Here is a 19,611-nt window from a genome sequence, read left to right as displayed (position 1 = left end):
TTTAATTATCCTTTTCAAGTTACATTATTTATTTTGCATTCACATAGTTGATTTGACTTTTATTTTAATATTTAATTTTAAAAATAAAATAATATCACTTTTTATAAAAATAATTATGATTTTAAACCCGTTTTATTATTGATTAAATTCATGATGTTGTGTTTAGTCACATCATTTCACTTAACAACAAAGTTGAGAGTATTTTATAAAATAAATAGCTTTAGCAATGAAATATTTTATGGAAGAGATTTAAATTTAATTAGGTGTTTCTTATGAGTTATTACATTAAAGTATTTAATTAATCATTTTCAGCTTTTCACCTTATGAGAGATGTAGAAAATCAAATACAATTAATTTTAATTTACTACAATGGGTACAAAAGATTCTGATTATGAAATGTGCATTCCATGTCCGCATTGCTGTGTAGTGTGGCCCCACTTTTCCTTCTGACGATGTCGTTTTCAGCTTCCAAACTGAACTAATGAACAAGGCCAACCTCCACCAGCACGCTGCCATACGAGCCACTGTGATCTCCTTCACCTTTACTTTCTATGCCATAAACATAATATTATCGTTATTATTATTATTATTATTATCTTTAATAATTAAAAACTTTACACAACATAACTAAAGCTTTTCACTGATTCATTTATTCATTCATTTCCCCTGTTTTCAGCATTTACACTCATGTGATTGATACAAGGCGAAGGCTTTTCCACTTTCTTCCCTCTCCAGCTTCCGTTCTCTCTTCCTTAGGGTTTACTAGCTTTAACAAAGGGAACTCCATTGATTCTGTTCTTCTGGGTCCAAAAAAATGAAGAGGGGCAGTAAAGTAGACCTTTTTGTGCTACCCAACAGGCTCACACTGCTTCAGATTTTCATGGTGGTGATGCTCTTTTACTTGCTCTTCATGAGCTTCGAAATCCCTCTCGCTTTCAGAGCCGGGTTGGCTTCCGATAATGACGCTGTTTTTCTCACCGACGCATTGCCCATGTCCATGCCGCTCTTGCTTGAAGAACCGAACCATGGGGTACAAATTCGAGGGCCCAGGGGGTTGAAGTTGGAGAAAGTTTCCTCCTTGAGGTTCAACGGGAGCTTCTCGGAGGGTTCGGAGCTGCACAAGGTGGCGCGGCACGCATGGGTCGCTGGGGAGAAGCTCTGGGGGGATGTGGTCAGTGGGAAAGTGAAGAGTTTTGCAAAGGTGACGGTTGAAAACGGGTCAGACTCGTGCCCGAATTCGGTTTCGGTTTCCGGGGCGGGGTTTCGGGGGAAAGGGGTGATGGTGCTGCCGTGCGGACTGACGCTCTGGTCGCACGTGACGGTGGTGGGGACGCCACGGTGGGCGCATGCGGAGAGGGACCCTAAGATAGCGGTTGTGAGGGACGGGGATGAGGCGGTGATGGTGTCGCAGTTCATGATGGAGTTGCAGGGATTGAAGGCTGTGGACAAAGAGGAACCGCCGAGGATTCTGCATTTCAATCCGAGGCTGAGAGGGGATTGGAGTGGGAAGCCTGTGATTGAGCAGAATACTTGCTACAGGATGCAGTGGGGTTCTGCTCTCAGGTGTGAGGGGTGGAAGTCTCGAGCGGATGAGGAAACTGGTGAGTGATGTTCTAAGGCTTTTTAAACGCTTTCTTATTTTATTATCATCATTCATCTGTTAATTGAATTGAATTTATAGGACAGGAGAAAAGTTAGGTGTAGTGTTGTTGTTCATGCTTTGGGTGTTGATCTCTGATCATAATTGAAGTTCCACTCTGATAATGTGCGTGTTGGGATGCGGAGTTTGCCGAATTTGGGGTTTAGGAAGTGAATTTTGGGGGTTTTCATTGTAATGACAATGGGGGCACTCTCTGGTTCCTGAATTGGTTATAAAATGGGGTCTGTTTGTTGTGTCAGATGGAAAAAAGAAACCAGCTTTAGATGTGATCCTATCTTTTGACATTATTTGAGCATTGTGTTTTGCTATATTATTGAAGGTTGCCTATCCTGACTTGGTTTTTAACTGAGACAAATGGCATTGGGGAATCCATGTAGCCCACCTCACATGGTGGGATGGCTTGTGTTTTTGACAATGGAGACACTCTTGTTCGTTGGAGTTGATTTTGGAGTGGGGACTGTCTGTGCTTTGAGTTGGGAATAACAAAAAGACTTTAGTTTTGATCCCATCTGTTCTTTGTTAAACTATTAAGCCAAATTATGTCAGTTTGACTATTTTGACCTGGTTTTGAAATGAACAGAATGATAAAATGTAGCTAACTTTCCATAGTAAACTAAGACGGTAGTTGCTGTTGTCTTTGAAGACTGAGGAAAGCCTGACTTGAATTTAAATTTTGAAAGAGAAGAACTAGAATATTTTCATGTGTTAATGTGGACAGCTTGCATGCATGCATGCTTGCTTTTTCTTTTTTACTGCGGTAGTCTTGTTCCCAGGGACATTGTTTGTCTTTGCTGAAAATTTCTTATTTTTGTGAAGTTGATGGACATGTAAAATGTGAAAAGTGGATTCGGGATGACAACAATCGTTCTGAAGAGTGGAAGGCAACATGGTGGCTAAACAGATTGATAGGACGAAAGAAGAAGGTGACAATTGACTGGCCATATCCTTTTGCAGAGGGTAAGTTATTTGTTCTCACCATAAGTGCTGGCTTGGAAGGTTACCATGTTAGTGTGGATGGAAGGCATGTCACATCCTTTCCCTATCGGACGGTGGGTACACAATCTTATCTCCTTCTGTATGTATGAATGCATGGATATGTTACATGTTTGTGTTATATTCACATTTCACAGGGATTTGCTCTTGAGGATGCTACTGGACTATCCATAAATGGGGATGTTGATGTGCACTCTATATTTGCTGCTTCCTTGCCTACATCACATCCTAGCTTTGCTCCACAGATGCATCTTGAATTGCTTCCTCAGTGGAAAGCTCCTCCACTTCACAATGTGAATGTGGATCTTTTCATTGGTATTCTTTCTGCTGGAAATCATTTTGCTGAACGGATGGCTGTGAGGAAGTCCTGGATGCAGCACAAACTAATAAAATCTTCACATGTTGTGGCTCGATTTTTTGTAGCCTTGGTAAAGTCCACTGCATCATCTACACCCAAATAATGATAAAAATACTATAATCACATTGTGTTTTTTTATCTTACTTTTTTTCGGTGTTTCATATGATAGCATGCAAGGAAGGATATAAATGTGGACATAAAGAAAGAAGCAGAGTATTTCAATGATATTATTATAGTCCCATACATGGATCATTATGACCTTGTTGTGTTGAAGACCATAGCTATCTGTGAATACGGGGTGAGTGATGATGGGAGAGGAGTTGAATATTGCTTATTTATATACACATTTTAATATTTTATCCTCCTTTAGCTTGCATAATCATTTACTGTTATTGAATATGCTTCTTGCAGATTAATACAGTGGCTGCAAAGTATATCATGAAGTGTGATGATGACACATTTGTCAGAGTGGATTCTATAGTAAATGATGTAAGACAAGCTCAAACTGATAGAAGTCTCTACATGGGAAATATGAATTACCACCACAGGCCTCTTCGCTACGGAAAATGGGCTGTAACTTATGAGGTACAATTTTCATATAAATTGCCTTTGAAGTCTGCATCCTTATTTCGAAATCTGTTTATAAATAAAACTATCAAATGCAGTTCGCCTTTTTTACTGTGTGTTTGTTCTGTAATTATCATGAAATGTTGCAGCGTGGTCTGAGTGTAGCAGAATTTGAACTTTTCATTACTGGTTGTAGGTTTACTGTTTTTTTAATAAAAAAATCTATCTCTTTATTTGAGTGTATTAATACCGGTTCTCATTTTTCCCCTTTTAGCTAAAATCAGTTTATTAGTGGCATATTTATCTATAGCACACTATTCTATAGCAGGATTGGAGTTTCCATGGACTGACTCCAAAGTTTGAGTAAATATCTATTTTCTAATAGCAGCCATAGCAGCACTAGAGTAAACTTTCAAAAATCCAGTTTTTTTCTTAAACAGCATGATTTTGGGAGACTGTTAGTGGCAAAGTTGAGATCTCTCTCCCTTTTTAGAATCTAAGAAAAACTTGTAAGTACCCTTTGCTTCTTTTAACTGTTCAACAGCAAGACTGTGTAGCCGTTCCCCCTTACCATCCTAGTCTGAATTATCAGCCTTATGTGTTCTTTTTTCTGCAACATCCTCTTTCTCTTTTTATTATATGTTTATTTGAAATATGAATGTCTTTTGAATTTGGTTTGTTTCCTTGACTTCTTTGCTGTCTCCTGGTGTATTTTTGCTTAAAACCTTCGACATTTTATTGTTTCCTTGACTTCCTTTCTGTCTCCTGGTGTATTTTTGCTTAAAAACATATCACAAATTTTGAGTATTTTTTAAAATTGTGGAGGCACTTCTGACCTTTTTATCTTTGTCCTTTACTTTCAGGAATGGGTAGAGGAAGAGTATCCTATATATGCCAATGGTCCAGGTTACATAGTCTCAGCTGACATTGCACAATTCATTGTATCTGAATTCGAGAAGCGCAAATTAAAAGTATGCAATGGTTACAAACCATATTTTCTTGACCATCTATTCCTGATTTCTACCTGCCACTCTCTGCCTTCTGCATTGGTGTATTTGTGCATGCATGCATATGTATTTGTTAACATCTCAGTTTCTACTGATTCTGACATACACCGAAGGAAGTTGTTGGCTGTTGGTGATACAATTAACCAATTTGAAAATGGTGCAGTTATTTAAAATGGAGGATGTGAGCATGGGAATGTGGGTGGAGCAGTTCAACAGCACAAGAGCAGTAGAATATGTGCACAACTTGAAGTTCTGTCAATTTGGGTGTGTTGAAGAGTACTACACTGCACATTACCAATCACCAAGACAAATGACATGCATGTGGGAAAAATTGCAACATCAAGGAAAACCACTATGTTGCAACATGAGATGACAAATGTGGTAGGTATAGGTGATGTGTACAACAAGATCAAAATGAAAGAAAAATGCACAGCTAGCTAGGCATCCATGATTATAACATATCTCTGTATATAAGCACTTTTTTTTCTGAAGAGGGGTGTTTGGGGGGGTTTTGCTTGAAAATGGTGAGGATACTTGTGCTTGAGGTTTCCCCCTATTTTGATCCATACCCCTTCACCTGAAAGAATAGATGGTCTAGGTATATCATGGTATAATCTTACATAGAGTTAACGTTTGATGTTACTGGATTCTGGTAAAGGAACAAACCAAGGGTTTGTAAATTTGTAACATGGAACAGAATGGCGTAGATGCAGAATAAATTATTTTTCTGCTTTCACTTCATTTTCCTATGTTCTTTCATGCATTAAACAAGTTGCTATCTTTCACCTTCAAGAGTTAGAGAAAGATTACATTACAAAAAATGCACTTACAATTCATGTAGATTTGATATAAAAAAACCTTCCATTGCATTTTCGTTTTGTCAACTCTGACAAACCAAGTTGACTCAAAAAAGATATTTATATAATTTTTAAAATATAAATGTTACCAAACATTTAATTCTAATTTTTATGTACTTTTTAAATTTTTATCTTGTAAAATGAATCAATCTATACATATATATTATTAATTTATTTTTAAATTTAATTACTCTAATATTAATATAAAAGCTATATTAAAATCAAACTAAATTATTAATTTAACTTACTTTTATAAAAATGAAAAACTTAAATTTCTCTTGTTGAATTTAGTAGAAGCTTTGTCAATCCATTCCTAAATGTTTTAGACTTTGATTACAAAAAAGTTAATTTTCATCATGCTCAGGACCATTCATTTATATGAAGACATTCAATGCACTCTCTAAATTTAAAAATTATATCTTAAAATATTGGGTGAAGGTGTTATGTCATGACAGTGCCCTATTGCTGTAAGAATAAATATGTAGGCTTAAAGCTTGGTGCTCCTTCACAAATGATAAAGAGATAAAGCAGAAAAAAAGGGCTCTTCACAAAGTTAGAGATTCTTTGTTAGTGGGAATCTCATTCCATATCCCTTCTTCATCATTTACCAACCCACAGTTACAAAATTTCTACAGGTTCACACTTTTATGGGTTATATTCTTTATGACAAAAGAAGAAAGAGGTGCAATAAATTCTTATATATGCTCAAAGACCTTACCTAATTTTTGTGAGAGATATCATAATATCACACATCTTAAGTTTGTGAGATAGGTTTTTTATAGAAGTTTTTTTCATGGACATTCCTAAGAATAGCATTTGTGAACATGCTTGACAATGGTTGTATTACTATATAGATGTTACTCATACATTCTCCAACACATATTTTGAATCAGAAAATTACAACTTTTTATAAATTTATTCTTTTATTCAATAAGCATTTTTTTACTGATATTAAAAATTATGCAGTATATCACTCCTCTGTTAATATTGACATTCCTTGTTCATACTGAGGAATCAAACCCTTTACTACTTGAACTAAGGTAATTGACATGCAGACAATAATCTATTTTAAATTCCATAAATAAAATATTTGGCATTCACCAAATTCTGATCACATAAATGAACTGAGAGGGTTCAAATTACAAGCTGCATGTGCACACATCTGTCACCAAAGGACACAAGAAATGAATGTCCAAATTCATTTAACCAGAAAGTCATACCCTAAAACCATCAAAGTTCCCAACCCTTGAGAAATATTGTGCTAAGTTACACGTTATGTTAAGATAAACCTACAAGAAGAACCAAACAAGAGACCATACCGCAGGATAGATCAACCAAGCAAACCCTGAAAACAGAAGGGTCAAAACAAAGCAATTTCAGCATATGAACAATAAGTTGTAGGTAGATAAATGGTCAAAAGACAAATTGCTTACCATTTCTAAAACCACTGTTAAAAGATGATATGAAGTAACAGTCAGTTGTGGTGTTAATCCCATTAGGACAATTGCAGATAAATGAGTTAAAGGCAACATTATATCCACACACTCCATGGCTCCTTTCACAAGCATCACATGAACCAGGATAGTCATTTGTTACACTGAACTTGTACTTGAGAGCTATTCCATAGTTCCACTTTTCAGGATCCGATTGCTGATCATTGAAATTGTAAAACCCCGTGTAGGAAGGACATTGCAGCTTCTGCAGATCCATTTCAAACGATGGTCCAAGATTAACAGGTGTGTAAACACAGCATGTTGAGATTGGGAGGTTGATGGTGCTAATAGGTCTGCATGAATATAGAAGACTGCAAATGGGTGTCCCTTGGTCACATAGAAGCTTAGAGCTGCTTCCGTCATCGTAGCCATTTTGGCATATGGATGATGAGTTCGTTGCACAGTCTACTAGAGCAAAGATGGTTCTATCAGCAAAAGTGAAAGGGGCGTCCCAGTTTAAGCCAAAGCCTTTGCTAGGGACAGTGCAAGAGCATGTTGACATGGTGGGATCTGAGATGTATATGACCTCGTTGGCATAGTCAATAGAGGTAACAGGGTAGGAACCAGTGTGAGTGGTGAAGGTGAGTTTTTGTTGGCTGCATGTGACATGTGGTTGGAAGCGAGGATCACCACAACCAGGGCCACTACCAAAAGGGTACTTGAGAGTTTCTTTGCCACAGTTTTTCTGGCAGATTTGAGATGAGATCAGACAAGGGAATAGGAAAAGGAAAAGGCAGAGAAGAAAAGCTGAAGGGTGGCTGAAATCCATTGTTGTTGAGATGTTGAGGGAGAATAAGAACTGCAGAAAATGGTGGAACAAGAACATGTTTGATGCTGCTGATATACTATTTATTAGAATTCGGATCAGGTTTCTGCCTTAAGCTATTTCATGTATTAGAAAGTATTTTAAACCTAATTCACTCTCAAAAACTGTTTGTATCCACTTATGTGTTATAATTTGGTTTTACGTGAAACTTTTGACATACCTCCTTCACGTCAAAGTATAGACATATTGAACGTAAGAATAGAATTAATAAGTAGTCAGATAGTGATCGGACAACAGATTAAACATGTCTACATAGATCTCGTTAGAAGAGTCAATGTGAGACTTTCAACGTCATATTTAATTTAAAAATTGAAATAAAAGAAATTAACATGTTAGACACATTAATTGTTTCAAATCTGTAACTGTGAGAAATCACATGACCATGTGCCAAACCTGTTACTAGGAGCAGCAACACAAGTCACAGGCAACTGTATTTGGAGTCTAAAACCTTTGACTTTCATTATTCTATGTCTAAATAACCCTTCATTTAGAAAGATTAAGATTAAGAAAAACTTAAAATGCAATTTTTTTTTTATTTGGTTCATTACATTTTAAATCTTGAGTTAAATTATCAACCTTCAATATCTACAATTTGTTATTCATTTTTTTTTCATATTTTGATATTTCATAGTTTTCATATTTCTATATATTAATTCATTAATTAAACTCACCAACCCACACGTATAAAAGTACACTAAAGGCAAACTAGTGCTTCATGATTAACTCAACACAATCTTTTTAAACATTGTCAAGTGTAGAAATATATTAATATGGAAGAGTAAAAAAATCTTACAAGTTAAAAAATGTTTATATATATATTATACTTTCTTCACTCTTCAGTCCCCAAAACAAGGGTGGCCAAACATTTGTGCTTTAGAAGATTTATATTAAAATATACAAGTAGAATATTACAGTAATGATTACATTCGTATTTTTCATCAGCTTTTCTCCAATCCCAACAATTCTTTTCATGTATAATTATCCAATTATCATCCACTAATCAATTACTAATTAGTGCCTTCAGCCATTTGAAGAAAAGTTGGTGGAAGGAGGAATATTTAAAACGCAAATACCTTTAGACGAGAATATATTCATCTTTAACTATATTTTTTTTATCTCATCTATGATCATACCTTTCACTTTTTTTTGTTTACCTCATTCTTTTTTTCCATCACATTCAATTCAACCTAAAATCTTAACTATATGAACATTTATTATGTAAATGGTTTTGAGCTCGTTATATACAATATTTCCACCATGTCATTATTGTCGACTTCACATGCACGTTTATTCTTTCTTGGCACTAATTATTGATGAATATTTTTCTAAATATGATAACTTTTGTTTAACAATTTACATTAATTGCTAACAACAACAAAATGTGCTTCAATGAAACAAAATAAAGGAAATAAACTACACTCCTCTCTTTTAAGATGCTTGAATTATTCTCTTATTCTCTCTTATGTTTCTTTTCCAAAACATTGCAATTTTAAAACTTGAAACATCTAGTAGTGGTAAATTACCCAAATCCATCACCGACATAGGAGAATATACGCTTTCTATATATAATAAATTACGAAACTTCTTGGTTGTAGTGAAAAAATATCAAAGTGTCTCCCAATAATATATCAATTTCTCTAGTAACTAGTTTTGAATATTTTATTATTATCTTTTATATTTATGAAGGAAAAATAAAATTTCAAATGCACGTATTACATACATTAAAGTCATTTGACACCTTTATTTTATCTTCAATTTAAGATATTCAAACGCAATATCACTTAAGCGAATCTAATGTATTAATATTTGTTAACTAACTAGTAGTCATGTTGATAGGAAAAAAAAATCTAAAATGTACTATTTACATTAAAATATATTATTTGAAAAATCAATATGTTTGCCTATTGAAACCACTTAAAAAAAAATTGTCATACTTGAAAATTCAAAAATGGAAGTGGGTGAGAAAAGAAAGAGTCCATAATATAGATTGAAAGTGACTGAAGAAAAAATATTTAATCAACATTATTATTAATTATTTATACTTTTAGTTGATATAGTAAAGCAAAAATGCACCAGTGGTCTAGTGGTAGAATAGTACCCTGCCACGGTACAGACCCGGGTTCGATTCCCGGCTGGTGCAGATTTGCTTTTAGCATTTTATTTTTCAGAAAGATTATTTTAAAACACAAAATAAAATCTAATATATAATTATAATGTATTAATTTCTAATTTGTATAATATAAGAGAAATATCTCGAAGTGAAGAAATCTAAATTGTATTATCTAAATTGAAACTTAAACTCAATGATTATACAATTTGTAACTTTAATTGAAATTTAGGATATGATTTTCAAAGAATTAGTTGAAAAATATTATAACGAAGCTTACATAACAAACGAGATAAAGAAAATGTCATTATTTGTACTAAAGATATGACAATGACTTATTATTATGTTGTGATGGATAAAGCAAATTATAAAAGGAAGAAAAATATATCTTGTTAAGTTGCGAAAGAGGTAGAAAATATATATATGCATTATATATCAAACAAAATTTATAACTTATTGTAACGGCAAGAAGAAAATGTAATTATCGATTTAAATTGTATAATAAACGAATGAGTAATTGTAAAAGATAGATTGGGATGAGTTGGTTGATATATTAGTAAGTCATTCTTGGTAAATTAAAAACTAATATACAATTCATGTTTGTTGACATTATTAGAAGTTTAATGAAGTCGATAATCATTTTATTGATTTTGAGGAATATCAAGAAAAAGTCACTATAAAACAAATTTGTAAGAAGATCATAGAAACCACCAAGAACATAAATACAATAGTTAATGATATTTTAAAGCCTAACGTGTATATTTACTAGAATAGATTTTATGAGATCTTAGAAGTTGTTATTAATGAAAAAAGTGCATTATCAAAAATAACACAACCATCTTTTATTTTGAAGATCACCCTACCAATAAAAAAATATAATGAATTATGTGAACATTTTTACATAATTTAGACTTTTGTAAGACTTAAATGGTTTTTTTTTTTTTTTTAAATGTTCTGTCCACGTCCTTCTCACTTATAGAGATCTTGATTTATTCCAACCTTTAATGTTAGTTTCCCACAAATGAAACAAATAAGTTTAAACAACACATGTTCTTCTAGATTATGTTGAGGGCTTCACCACATAATATTTTTTTAGCAATAGTAAGATTTTGATAGAACACTAAAATCCAAACCTTCACTTGTGTGGTGAATATAAGAATGGGGTCATTAAAACGACATATGAATGAAAACAAAAATATAAATGTATTTTTCTGTGGCAAATAAAAAAATGGGACAGTATCGTTTGGTTCCAAAGCGTAAAATAAAAACATCTAAATTTAAATAAGTTATATGTTTTTACTATATTTTATTTGTATATAAATTTATTAAATAAAAATTATTATAATTCATTAAAGTATGGAAATTCATTTTTTCTGTGTAAAATAAAACAAGTTAATGCCTTAATAATAAGTCCAAACAATTTGTTACTCCTATTTGATTAATTTAACATAACTAACCGTCATCTGAAGAATGTCAACGGTTCCTATGAGAATTTCTGATTTATTGATATATAGTATTTAAACAATATTTTATACTTATAAAAATGTGGGTATGTTTGTGATGTGTGTGATTCTTGAAATCACATATAGAGTAATTAGGGATCACAATAGATCATCTCAGATCGGGTATAAATAATGTTTAATCACAATTTGATTCGTAAAATCAAAATCTGACACATAATCCATTTGTTACTCGTATGTATACTCACCTAAAAAATATCTCTAGTTATTTTAAAATCTGCGAGTACTTGTGACACTACAAGAAAAGGGTTAATTTCTGAAGGAATAATACCGACGACCTTTGGGCCTTCGGTAAAGTTGATTTATCGAAGGATGTACCAACAGTCATGTAAGTGGTTGATTATCGAAGACTTTTGACCGTCAGTAATGGTGCATTGAGTTTACCGAAGGTTTACGACTGTCGGTATAAGCATCAACTTAATGAAATGAGAATTTGGGATTTCCCTTCTGCATTCTCCAAATTTTTGTTTTTGCACAAGCATTCCCCTAATTCTTCCTTTCTCACTTCAGAACCCCCACATTGCATCTTCCTCTCTCGTTTAGAACCTCGAAGCTTAATCCCTTTTTTCTTCAGTCTTTGTGTCGACGATAGGATAGTGTCGATGAGGAGGGTGGTAGTTGACGGATTACATTGTTGCGAGGGGGTTGTTCGAAGGTGTTTGTTGATGAGGTTGTTGTCGTGGCGTGACGACAATGTTGTGGCAACCTGACGACGGTGCTGTGGCGGTGTGACGACAATGTTGTGTCGCCGTGACTACGATGCTGTGGTGGCGTGACGACAATGTTGTGGCGGTGTGACCAGGGCTTCCACTATCGTAGGGCGAGGCCAATGTAGGGGTCTATGACGAGGTCAGGTCCTTCTGTGTGAATGAACTATGTGCAAATGTATAATGAAAACCCCTAATTCACTTCCATTCCAAAAAACATAAGGTTAGGTTGAGAAGGAATTGGAATTACAACAGGAAATGGAGGAATAGAGTCTTGGGAGCAGACGTGACCAGGCAAGGAAGCCCAAGGTATGGGTTGGTGCTGCAAAGTCGTGGTGAATTTGATGTGCTCTGTCATTTTATTTTGTTGCAAAGGCTACATTGAATTTGCATGATGTGATGTGCTCTGTCATTTTATTTTGATTCTTGTTTCTTGAATTTGATGTTGTTCTAAAATGTTGTGAATGTTCATTTTGAGTTTGAGGTTTTGTTAATTGGAGTTTTATCATTTTGTATAATGTGAGGTTGACAAACTTGATTATGATTGGTTTGAAACAGATTGTGATAAATGAAAGAGGTGTGCTCTGAACTTGAAACTCACTGAAACAAAGATTAACAAAAGTAATGAATTAGGCATTGGTGTAACCGCATTGTGGTTGGTGTTGTGACTGCCTTAAGCATTGGTATATATATTGCTCATATGATGTTCTTAGAAACTTTACTGACTCTTGTAGATGTAGGTCTAAAAGTAAAAAAAGAAAAACAAAAGCTTAACAAATTTCATCCGTCACAACATTACTCGGGTCATTGCTTGTTTATATTGCCCTATTCCTTTTTTCCATGCCTTAGTTATGTTCAGTCAGGTTTCAAGAGTACTTCTATCATATGATTGTTCCTGTTATGGATATATTATAACGTGGAGATTTCTCTCATGTTGAATTATCAACATTATAATAATTAGAATAACTTAATCAATCTTGTACAACATTATTAATGACTGTAAACAAAATTTAGTATCAAACATAATAACATAAAATAATATCATGTAGAATTTGGAAACATTAGAACTATATAGTTTGTGAATGTTTTATCTATATTCTATAAATTGGACTCACCAAGTGTACTCATTCTATTGGATAATGATAGACTTGAAATGGGAGAAAGGTAGGTGTAAGATACTTGAATTGTTGTTTCTAATAGTTTTGATATTGTGAGAGCTTTATGAGGCTGACTTGGCCTATTTCCTTTGGTAAATTGAGAGGTAGAATTTAGTTTTTAGTCTAACAATTTTGTTGAATGTTATTTGTGCAGAATTAAGAATTTTCCTGATCAAGGAATTACAAATTGTGAATGTTTAAGTTGGAGTGAAATCTAGAAAGAAAGCTGCTCCCACATTCATTGTAAGCTTTAAATTGATTACTGCAATCCTGTTTCCAAATCTTGGGTTAAGTCAATTTGCAAATTCTGTTTCTGAATGCATTAGTATCATTGAATGCTTGCTTATTCTTGAATGCCACCTACCCGATTCATTGTAAACTAGGTATGTGTGTGTGTGTGTGTGTATATATATATATATATATATATATATATATATATATTGTGGTGGTATAATTGTGCATGAGGTGATTTGTCTCAAGTAATTAGGCTTGTGGATGAGTAGGACAAGTTTTGGATTCAATATGATGTATGATGCAACAATTTGATAAATAAACATGCTGGACCCTCCTTTTTATAAATAAAATTCTGTTTGCCTTTTATCTCTCTTTCTCTTTTACCTCTCTAGTATTTTCTCTTGTCTTCTCTATGCTGCATATTCTTCTTATATAAAACCTCCAAACCTTGCTCCCCACCCTTCCATCGAGATGTCTTCTTGGAAGAAGACCATGACAACACCCTTAAAAATATCAAAGTACACCTTCATTACTAAAATGAGTAATTATAAGGATGAAGTAGAGTACAAGGACGAACCAACATGCATATATGTTGGTTATATACTATCTTGAATCCCCCAAGTTACCAAACTAGAAGGAGGAACCAAAGTTATAGTTGTTTTATAGTTTATATATTGACTATAAAACTGAAAATTCCTCACTAAGGCTAGACCATCTCTTAGGTTAAACTTTATTAACTTTGCTCCAACTGGTAGTGGTTAAGGGCACTCCAATGGTTAATTTGGCCTTCAACATGTTAAAAGATGTCTTTCTTAGAGTCTCCAACAACCTCGACATGAATTTGGACTTCAATTGTGAAAGTCAACTCTAAAGTCAAAGTTCAGCATATGAAAGCTTGAAATTGTTTTTCAGATTGTGCACTTGCTGTGATTTGTGATTGCTCTTCCTTTAATCAACATTTAACCACTGGATTTCTTTGCTTTTGATCAGCCCTCAAATAACTCCATTTAATTGTCCTTGCTTTATCTAAAACTAAAGATATGACAACTTAGAACCTAAAGTAGTAAGTAGAATAGGCTAAAAGTGATAAGAATGAAAATTTTATTAAAGTACTAATTGAAATTGTAAAATAACTATCTAAACAACTTTTAAAACATAAAGAAAGATAAAAAGTAAGTTACGATTCGAAAATAAGAAGAAAATCAAAATTGGAGTACTTGAAACCTTAAATTACACTAGAATTGGTGAACTAGATAAGGATGAAGATGTCAATTCTGTTTTAGAGACAAAACTATCTACACCAATTCTAATGGACAAGAAGTGACAAAGAATTGAGTGAAGTTTTGATTCGGAAGACAACTTCGAAAAATCACTAGTTAAACCTCAAAATTTGCTAGCAAAAGAAAAGGAACAATTTGGTGAAAGCTATTGTGTGAAGAATTCTGTTTTGATGACTTTGATAAACTGAAATCTTCACCAAGTTGTATGCAATTATTTTACATTCACTTTAATTTGTACTGATCCTTCCTTAGTATTTTCTATCCAAAGTATGTACTTAGAGTGCCTGCTACACTACCTACCACTAATGCCAATCAGTCCATCATCTGTGAGGCCTCCTCCTACCCATATAGTACACCCTCCTCCCACCCCTGTAGTACACCCTCCTCCTACCCTTATAGCAGACCCTCTTCCTCCTCGTATGATTATTACCCCCACTCCTCCCCTATGCTTATTACCCTCACTCCTTCCCCTGACCCTACTTTTATACCTTCCTCATCTTGTATACCGCCTTCTGAGACTGCCACACCATCTGCTGATCCCGATTCAGCTGGTGATGGTAAATGTGTTGACCCGCCCCTCCATGATCGACAATGGATTGAGCCATATGTAAAGGGTAAGACTTTAATCCTTTTTTTTAACCATTTTGATGTTTAAACATTGCCTTATTTCAAATGACTTTTATTTCTTTATATGCAAGTTTATTCCATTTAGGGTTGCTTCCCAGGCCATCACACAATCAATTAAGCAACAGTATTTGAGTCCATAACCTACTTGGGGAGTAATACCTGAAGAGGATAGAAAGTCATTTTGGTAGCGTTTTAAGGTCGACAACCCATTAAACTAATTTTCATTCTTATTTTAGTATGTTCATTAACCAGTGTTTGTTTTGTTTATTGTTACAAATGAAGGTGCAACGGAAACCTGAACATGAAACACAAATACAAAGAAATTTCCACATGAAAGCATCTCATCGGCTGTTAAAGATGTTTAGGGATGCCCGCAATGCAGGGGAGCACCCTTACTGGTTAGACGAGCAAATTTGGAACTCTTTACTCGCTCATTGAAATTCAACAGAGTTTCGCAACAAGTGTGCTACAGTCCAGAGGAACAGAGCTTCTGAAAAGGGTGGCACCCTGCATACTGGTGGGTCGATCACAGTTCATGAGCATGTCATTCGTATGGTAAACTTTCTTTACTTTTTTGTTTCTTTCATATATAACTTATGTATTTTCTATTTCATGTACACTTCTAACTCCAAATTATGTTACAAGCACAAGCTCTGGAGCAGGTGGTCCATGTTGATGAGTCTTTGCACAGACCCATGTTCGGAAGGGCCCTAATTAATTCGTTGATGAAAGATCTCGGAAGACTCATGTAAGCAAATAACATTGCTACTATTAGTAATCTTTCATTATGTTATTGTATCATTCCCTAACATTGTTTTTAATGTTTGAACCGGAAGAATTTTCTATGAGAGTTTCACAGGCTAGATCCGAACATGGGTCAGCTCCTACACCAAATGATGCGAGTAATGAGAACGACAACATCCGTAGGACACAATGATGGGTCAATGTCTTTGGTGGGAAGAAAAAGGGACCAGTGTATGGTGCATAACAACTTACTGCAAACTATACAACATCAATATGAGGTACTCTGAAGCACCAACCTTCTTTTTCCACCACTAGTGTTGATGAGGCCATCAAGCGCTTGACATAGCTACTACAACAACGTGACCAGGAAAATCCTGATTTGAGAGAAGAATATAGTGACTTGAGAAACAAGTTTACAAACTTCAAGTCCCTGGTCATGAGAGCGCTGCCTGATGCTTCGGACATTCATTTCACCGTCCCTTTGAACCAACCACGATCCTCCCCGTCACCTACCGTTCCTCAACAGCCCACATCAATGCAACCCACATCAGTCCAACCCACATCAGTCCAGCCCACACCAGTCCAGCCATCTACAGAGCACCGGGATGATGAAGATCATTCTGATGATGACTATGTAGATTTTTAGTTTTATTTTGTTATTGAACATAGTTGTTAGAATATTTATGTTAGAACATTATGATTTTGCTACATTATATTTGCCCATGTGTAGATGATATTGTTTTATGTTTCATTTATAAATACAAGTTCTTAGCTTTGAACAATACAAATGATGTTATATTGTTGTTTTTGTCATCAATGATTGGATGATTTTGAGATGCATATTATGGAGGTCTTTTTGTGGTTTGAAAATGAGATGTAGGTTTGTCTGTGCTGTGAACATTTTATGCAGGTTTGTTTGGTAAGATAAGAAATACAAATATGACTAAGTTTTGCCTTGATCCTACTAAAAGCCTTTGGCCTTCCGTAATTACCGAAAGCCTTGGTCCTTTGGTAATTATCAAAAACTTCAGTCCTTCGATAATTACCGAAAGCTTCCGCCCTTTGATAATTATTGAAGGTTTCTGCCATTCGGTAAGCCGTTGGTAAGTGTTAGCGACAAAGAATTTAATACTAGAAAAAATTAAAAGAAAAATATATTTTATATATTTAAAAAAAAGTTATAAAAAAATATGTATAATATAATATAAATTAAATTAAATACAAATTAAAATTTAATTTTAATTAAATTTAATCTAATAAAATATAAATTAATTTTATATGAATTAAATTTAATTTTTAAAAATATAATTTAAATTATTATTACTATTATTTTTTAACATACCCATAAGTTGGATAATATAATATTTGCACACGACGTGTTTTGATATTAAAAATATCTACTATCCGAGTAATTAATATCTGCATAATAATAATTATCTACCACAAATTTGATCGAGAAATATCTGTTAGATGTTTTTTACCATCCTAATGCACTTCAAACATCCTTACGTCAGGTAAAAACATTTTGTTTATAGAATAAAAGGAAAATGTGAAATCTCAAACGCTAAACGAAGTGGAATTTGCAATTTTTATAACAAAATTTTACATTAAAAGATATTTATATATTCTTGAATAAATGGAGGTAATTCACTATGATATAAACAATAATATTTGGACACATATATTATAAAAATTGGATTTATCTGAACGTGAAGAACGCAAGCACGTTATACAATATAATAATAATTCTATGATTTCTAAAACCAAAAGAGCAGTCAACTTCTTCGGCTTTCTCATTGAATTTCTCATTGAATTATAATACAAAAGTTTTTCACCCATTGCTTACCTAACACCATTATGTATCACCTCTCAACCTATTAATTGCTTGCTGCATCTGAAAGTTATGTTTTCTAACACTTAACTCTATCAAATAAACACATTCCACTGCTGCATAGTGATGGCTAAAAACGATTTGAAGCTTTTGGGTGGGTGGTTCAGCCCTTTTGCCCTAAGGGTGCAGATTGCCCTTAACCTGAAGGGTGTAGATTACGAGGTTATTGAAGAGACCTTGAATCCCAAAAGTGAACTTCTTCTTAAGTCCAATCCTGTGCACAAGAAAATCCCAGTTCTCCTTCATCAAGATAAAGTCATATGTGAATCTGCAATCATAGTCGAATACATCGATGAAGTTTGGACCCATGCTCCCTCCATCCTTCCACAAAATGCCTATGATCGAGCTAATGCCAGATTTTGGGTTGCTTACATCGATGACAAGGTATTCATATATATATGTTTGTGTGTGTGTGTTAGCCTTTTTTTTTCCTTTAAGTTGTATGAAAACTTAGTCATCATCATAAGCTCTAAGGTTTCATGTGATTGTCATTGAATGAGTACTAACTGTTTGAACTGGGAGTAGTGGTTTTCGGCCTTGAAAAGTATTCTAAATGCTGAAGAGAATGATGAAGCAAAGGAGGCACAGTTTGAGCAAGCAGAAGAAGTGTTTGAGAGGATGGAAGAAGTGATGAACAAGGGCAGTGAAGGAAAGGCCTTTTTCGGAGGAGACACCATTGGATTCATTGATATTGGTTTTGGAAGCTTTCTGAGTTGGATCAGAGTGGTGGAAAAGATGAATGCAAGAAAATTGATTGATGAAATCAAGCACCCTGGCTTGTTCCAATGGACTGAAAATTTTGCTGCTCATCCTGCTGTCAATGGCCTTATACCAGACACTGACAAACTTATTGAAGTTGCCAAGGCTTTTAAGCAAATATTAAGGGCTCGTGCAGCTGCAAACTAAATGGAAATTTAGAAATTTTAGTTGTTTTTGGTTCTAACTTTATTGGCATGAACTTAGTTTTAAATAAAACTAAAAAAAAAGGGTTTAAAAACAAATGAGGTTACTGGGAATTTCTTTGTTCTTGAGTTTAAGGATGTCTTCCATCAGAGAGTTCCAATCTCACTTTGAGATTAGAAATGTAGGCTTTGGAAGGAAATTATGTGGAATCTATTTGTGTTGTTTTCTTAGGTTGTAGTAGTATAAAATAATGAAAAAATAACAGTTGTCTTCCTGGAACCTTCTTTCAATTTCAATGCTATTATTCTCTTGAAATTAGTTAAATTATATTTTTTATTGCTTGGAGCTTTTCATTATTAAATTGTAACGCTGTATGCACTATCAACTTTATACTACTAAAAAACTTCACGCGTTTTTTTTTTCTTTTTATATTACCACACACTTATATTTCCTCACTAAAACATACAAGTATTATATTATATATCTCTCCTATTATGTTAGAATATAATATTAATTACATTTCTTTTCTTTTTTCAGATATGCAATTTTATTTTCTCTTACACCAATATATAGAATATGCACTATTAGGTTTTTAGTTATACCTTAATTTAATGGATGATGATACATTAACAATTTTTTTTAACAACTTTTTAACAATAAACTATACTGTCACTATTTTA

At 33.9% G+C, this 19,611-nt stretch overlaps 3 protein-coding genes and 1 non-coding gene across 5 annotated transcripts; 3 read left to right on the top strand and 1 right to left on the bottom strand.

The window, feature by feature from the left end:
- Positions 1-420: 420 nt before the first annotated feature.
- Positions 421-5,326, top strand: LOC106776463 (hydroxyproline O-galactosyltransferase GALT6). 2 transcript variants are annotated; one of them, XM_014663928.2, is made up of 8 exons: positions 421-526; positions 677-1,601; positions 2,477-2,709; positions 2,791-3,081; positions 3,181-3,309; positions 3,423-3,596; positions 4,442-4,549; positions 4,749-5,326. In XM_014663928.2, exons 2-8 carry the CDS (start codon positions 815-817, stop codon positions 4,956-4,958), a joined length of 1,932 nt encoding a protein of 643 aa, XP_014519414.1. In that variant the 5' UTR covers positions 421-526; positions 677-814; the 3' UTR covers positions 4,959-5,326. The 2 variants fall into 2 exon arrangements, with proteins under 2 accessions (XP_014519414.1, XP_014519412.1); XM_014663926.2 differs by lacking the exon at positions 421-526 and having other exon boundaries at positions 564-1,601.
- A 1,180-nt stretch (positions 5,327-6,506) lies between these two features.
- LOC106777232 (wall-associated receptor kinase-like 20) lies at positions 6,507-7,916 on the bottom strand. Its single transcript, XM_014664790.2, has 2 exons — positions 6,876-7,916; positions 6,507-6,787 (listed from the first exon to the last, which is right to left on the bottom strand). The coding sequence occupies exons 1-2, from the start codon at positions 7,759-7,761 to the stop codon at positions 6,732-6,734; spliced, it is 942 nt and encodes a 313-aa protein (XP_014520276.1). The 5' UTR covers positions 7,762-7,916; the 3' UTR covers positions 6,507-6,731.
- Positions 7,917-9,830: 1,914 nt separating this feature from the next.
- On the top strand, positions 9,831-9,901 carry TRNAG-GCC. The gene has a single exon. It is a non-coding gene; the product is annotated as a tRNA-Gly (tRNA).
- An 8,110-nt stretch (positions 9,902-18,011) lies between these two features.
- LOC106777047 (glutathione S-transferase U17) lies at positions 18,012-19,221 on the top strand. The gene is made up of 2 exons (XM_014664553.2): positions 18,012-18,412; positions 18,554-19,221. The coding sequence occupies exons 1-2, from the start codon at positions 18,095-18,097 to the stop codon at positions 18,932-18,934; spliced, it is 699 nt and encodes a 232-aa protein (XP_014520039.1). The 5' UTR covers positions 18,012-18,094; the 3' UTR covers positions 18,935-19,221.
- The last annotated feature ends 390 nt before the right edge of the window (positions 19,222-19,611 follow it).

This window comes from Vigna radiata, chromosome 11 (assembly GCF_000741045.1).
Source record: "Vigna radiata var. radiata cultivar VC1973A chromosome 11, Vradiata_ver6, whole genome shotgun sequence".
Taxonomy (NCBI): Eukaryota; Viridiplantae; Streptophyta; class Magnoliopsida; order Fabales; family Fabaceae; genus Vigna; species Vigna radiata.
The sequence above is the reverse complement of the archived record's forward strand: the minus strand, read 5'-3'. Positions and strand labels throughout refer to the sequence as shown.

Excerpts from the sequence above, each read along its gene's own strand:
- LOC106776463 (XM_014663928.2), top strand. The coding sequence starts at position 815 with ATGAAGAGGGGCAGTAAAGTAGACCTTTTTGTGCTACCCAACAGGCTC. Across the intron at positions 3,597-4,441 it reads AATGGGCTGTAACTTATGAG|GAATGGGTAGAGGAAGAGTA; the intron begins GTACAATTTTCA and ends CTTTACTTTCAG. Across the intron at positions 4,550-4,748 it reads TCGAGAAGCGCAAATTAAAA|TTATTTAAAATGGAGGATGT; the intron begins GTATGCAATGGT and ends AAAATGGTGCAG.
- LOC106777232 (XM_014664790.2), bottom strand. The coding sequence starts at position 7,761 with ATGTTCTTGTTCCACCATTTTCTGCAGTTCTTATTCTCCCTCAACATC. Across the intron at positions 6,788-6,875 it reads TAACAGTGGTTTTAGAAATG|GGTTTGCTTGGTTGATCTAT; the intron begins GTAAGCAATTTG and ends TTCTGTTTTCAG.
- LOC106777047 (XM_014664553.2), top strand. The coding sequence starts at position 18,095 with ATGGCTAAAAACGATTTGAAGCTTTTGGGTGGGTGGTTCAGCCCTTTT. Across the intron at positions 18,413-18,553 it reads TTGCTTACATCGATGACAAG|TGGTTTTCGGCCTTGAAAAG; the intron begins GTATTCATATAT and ends AACTGGGAGTAG.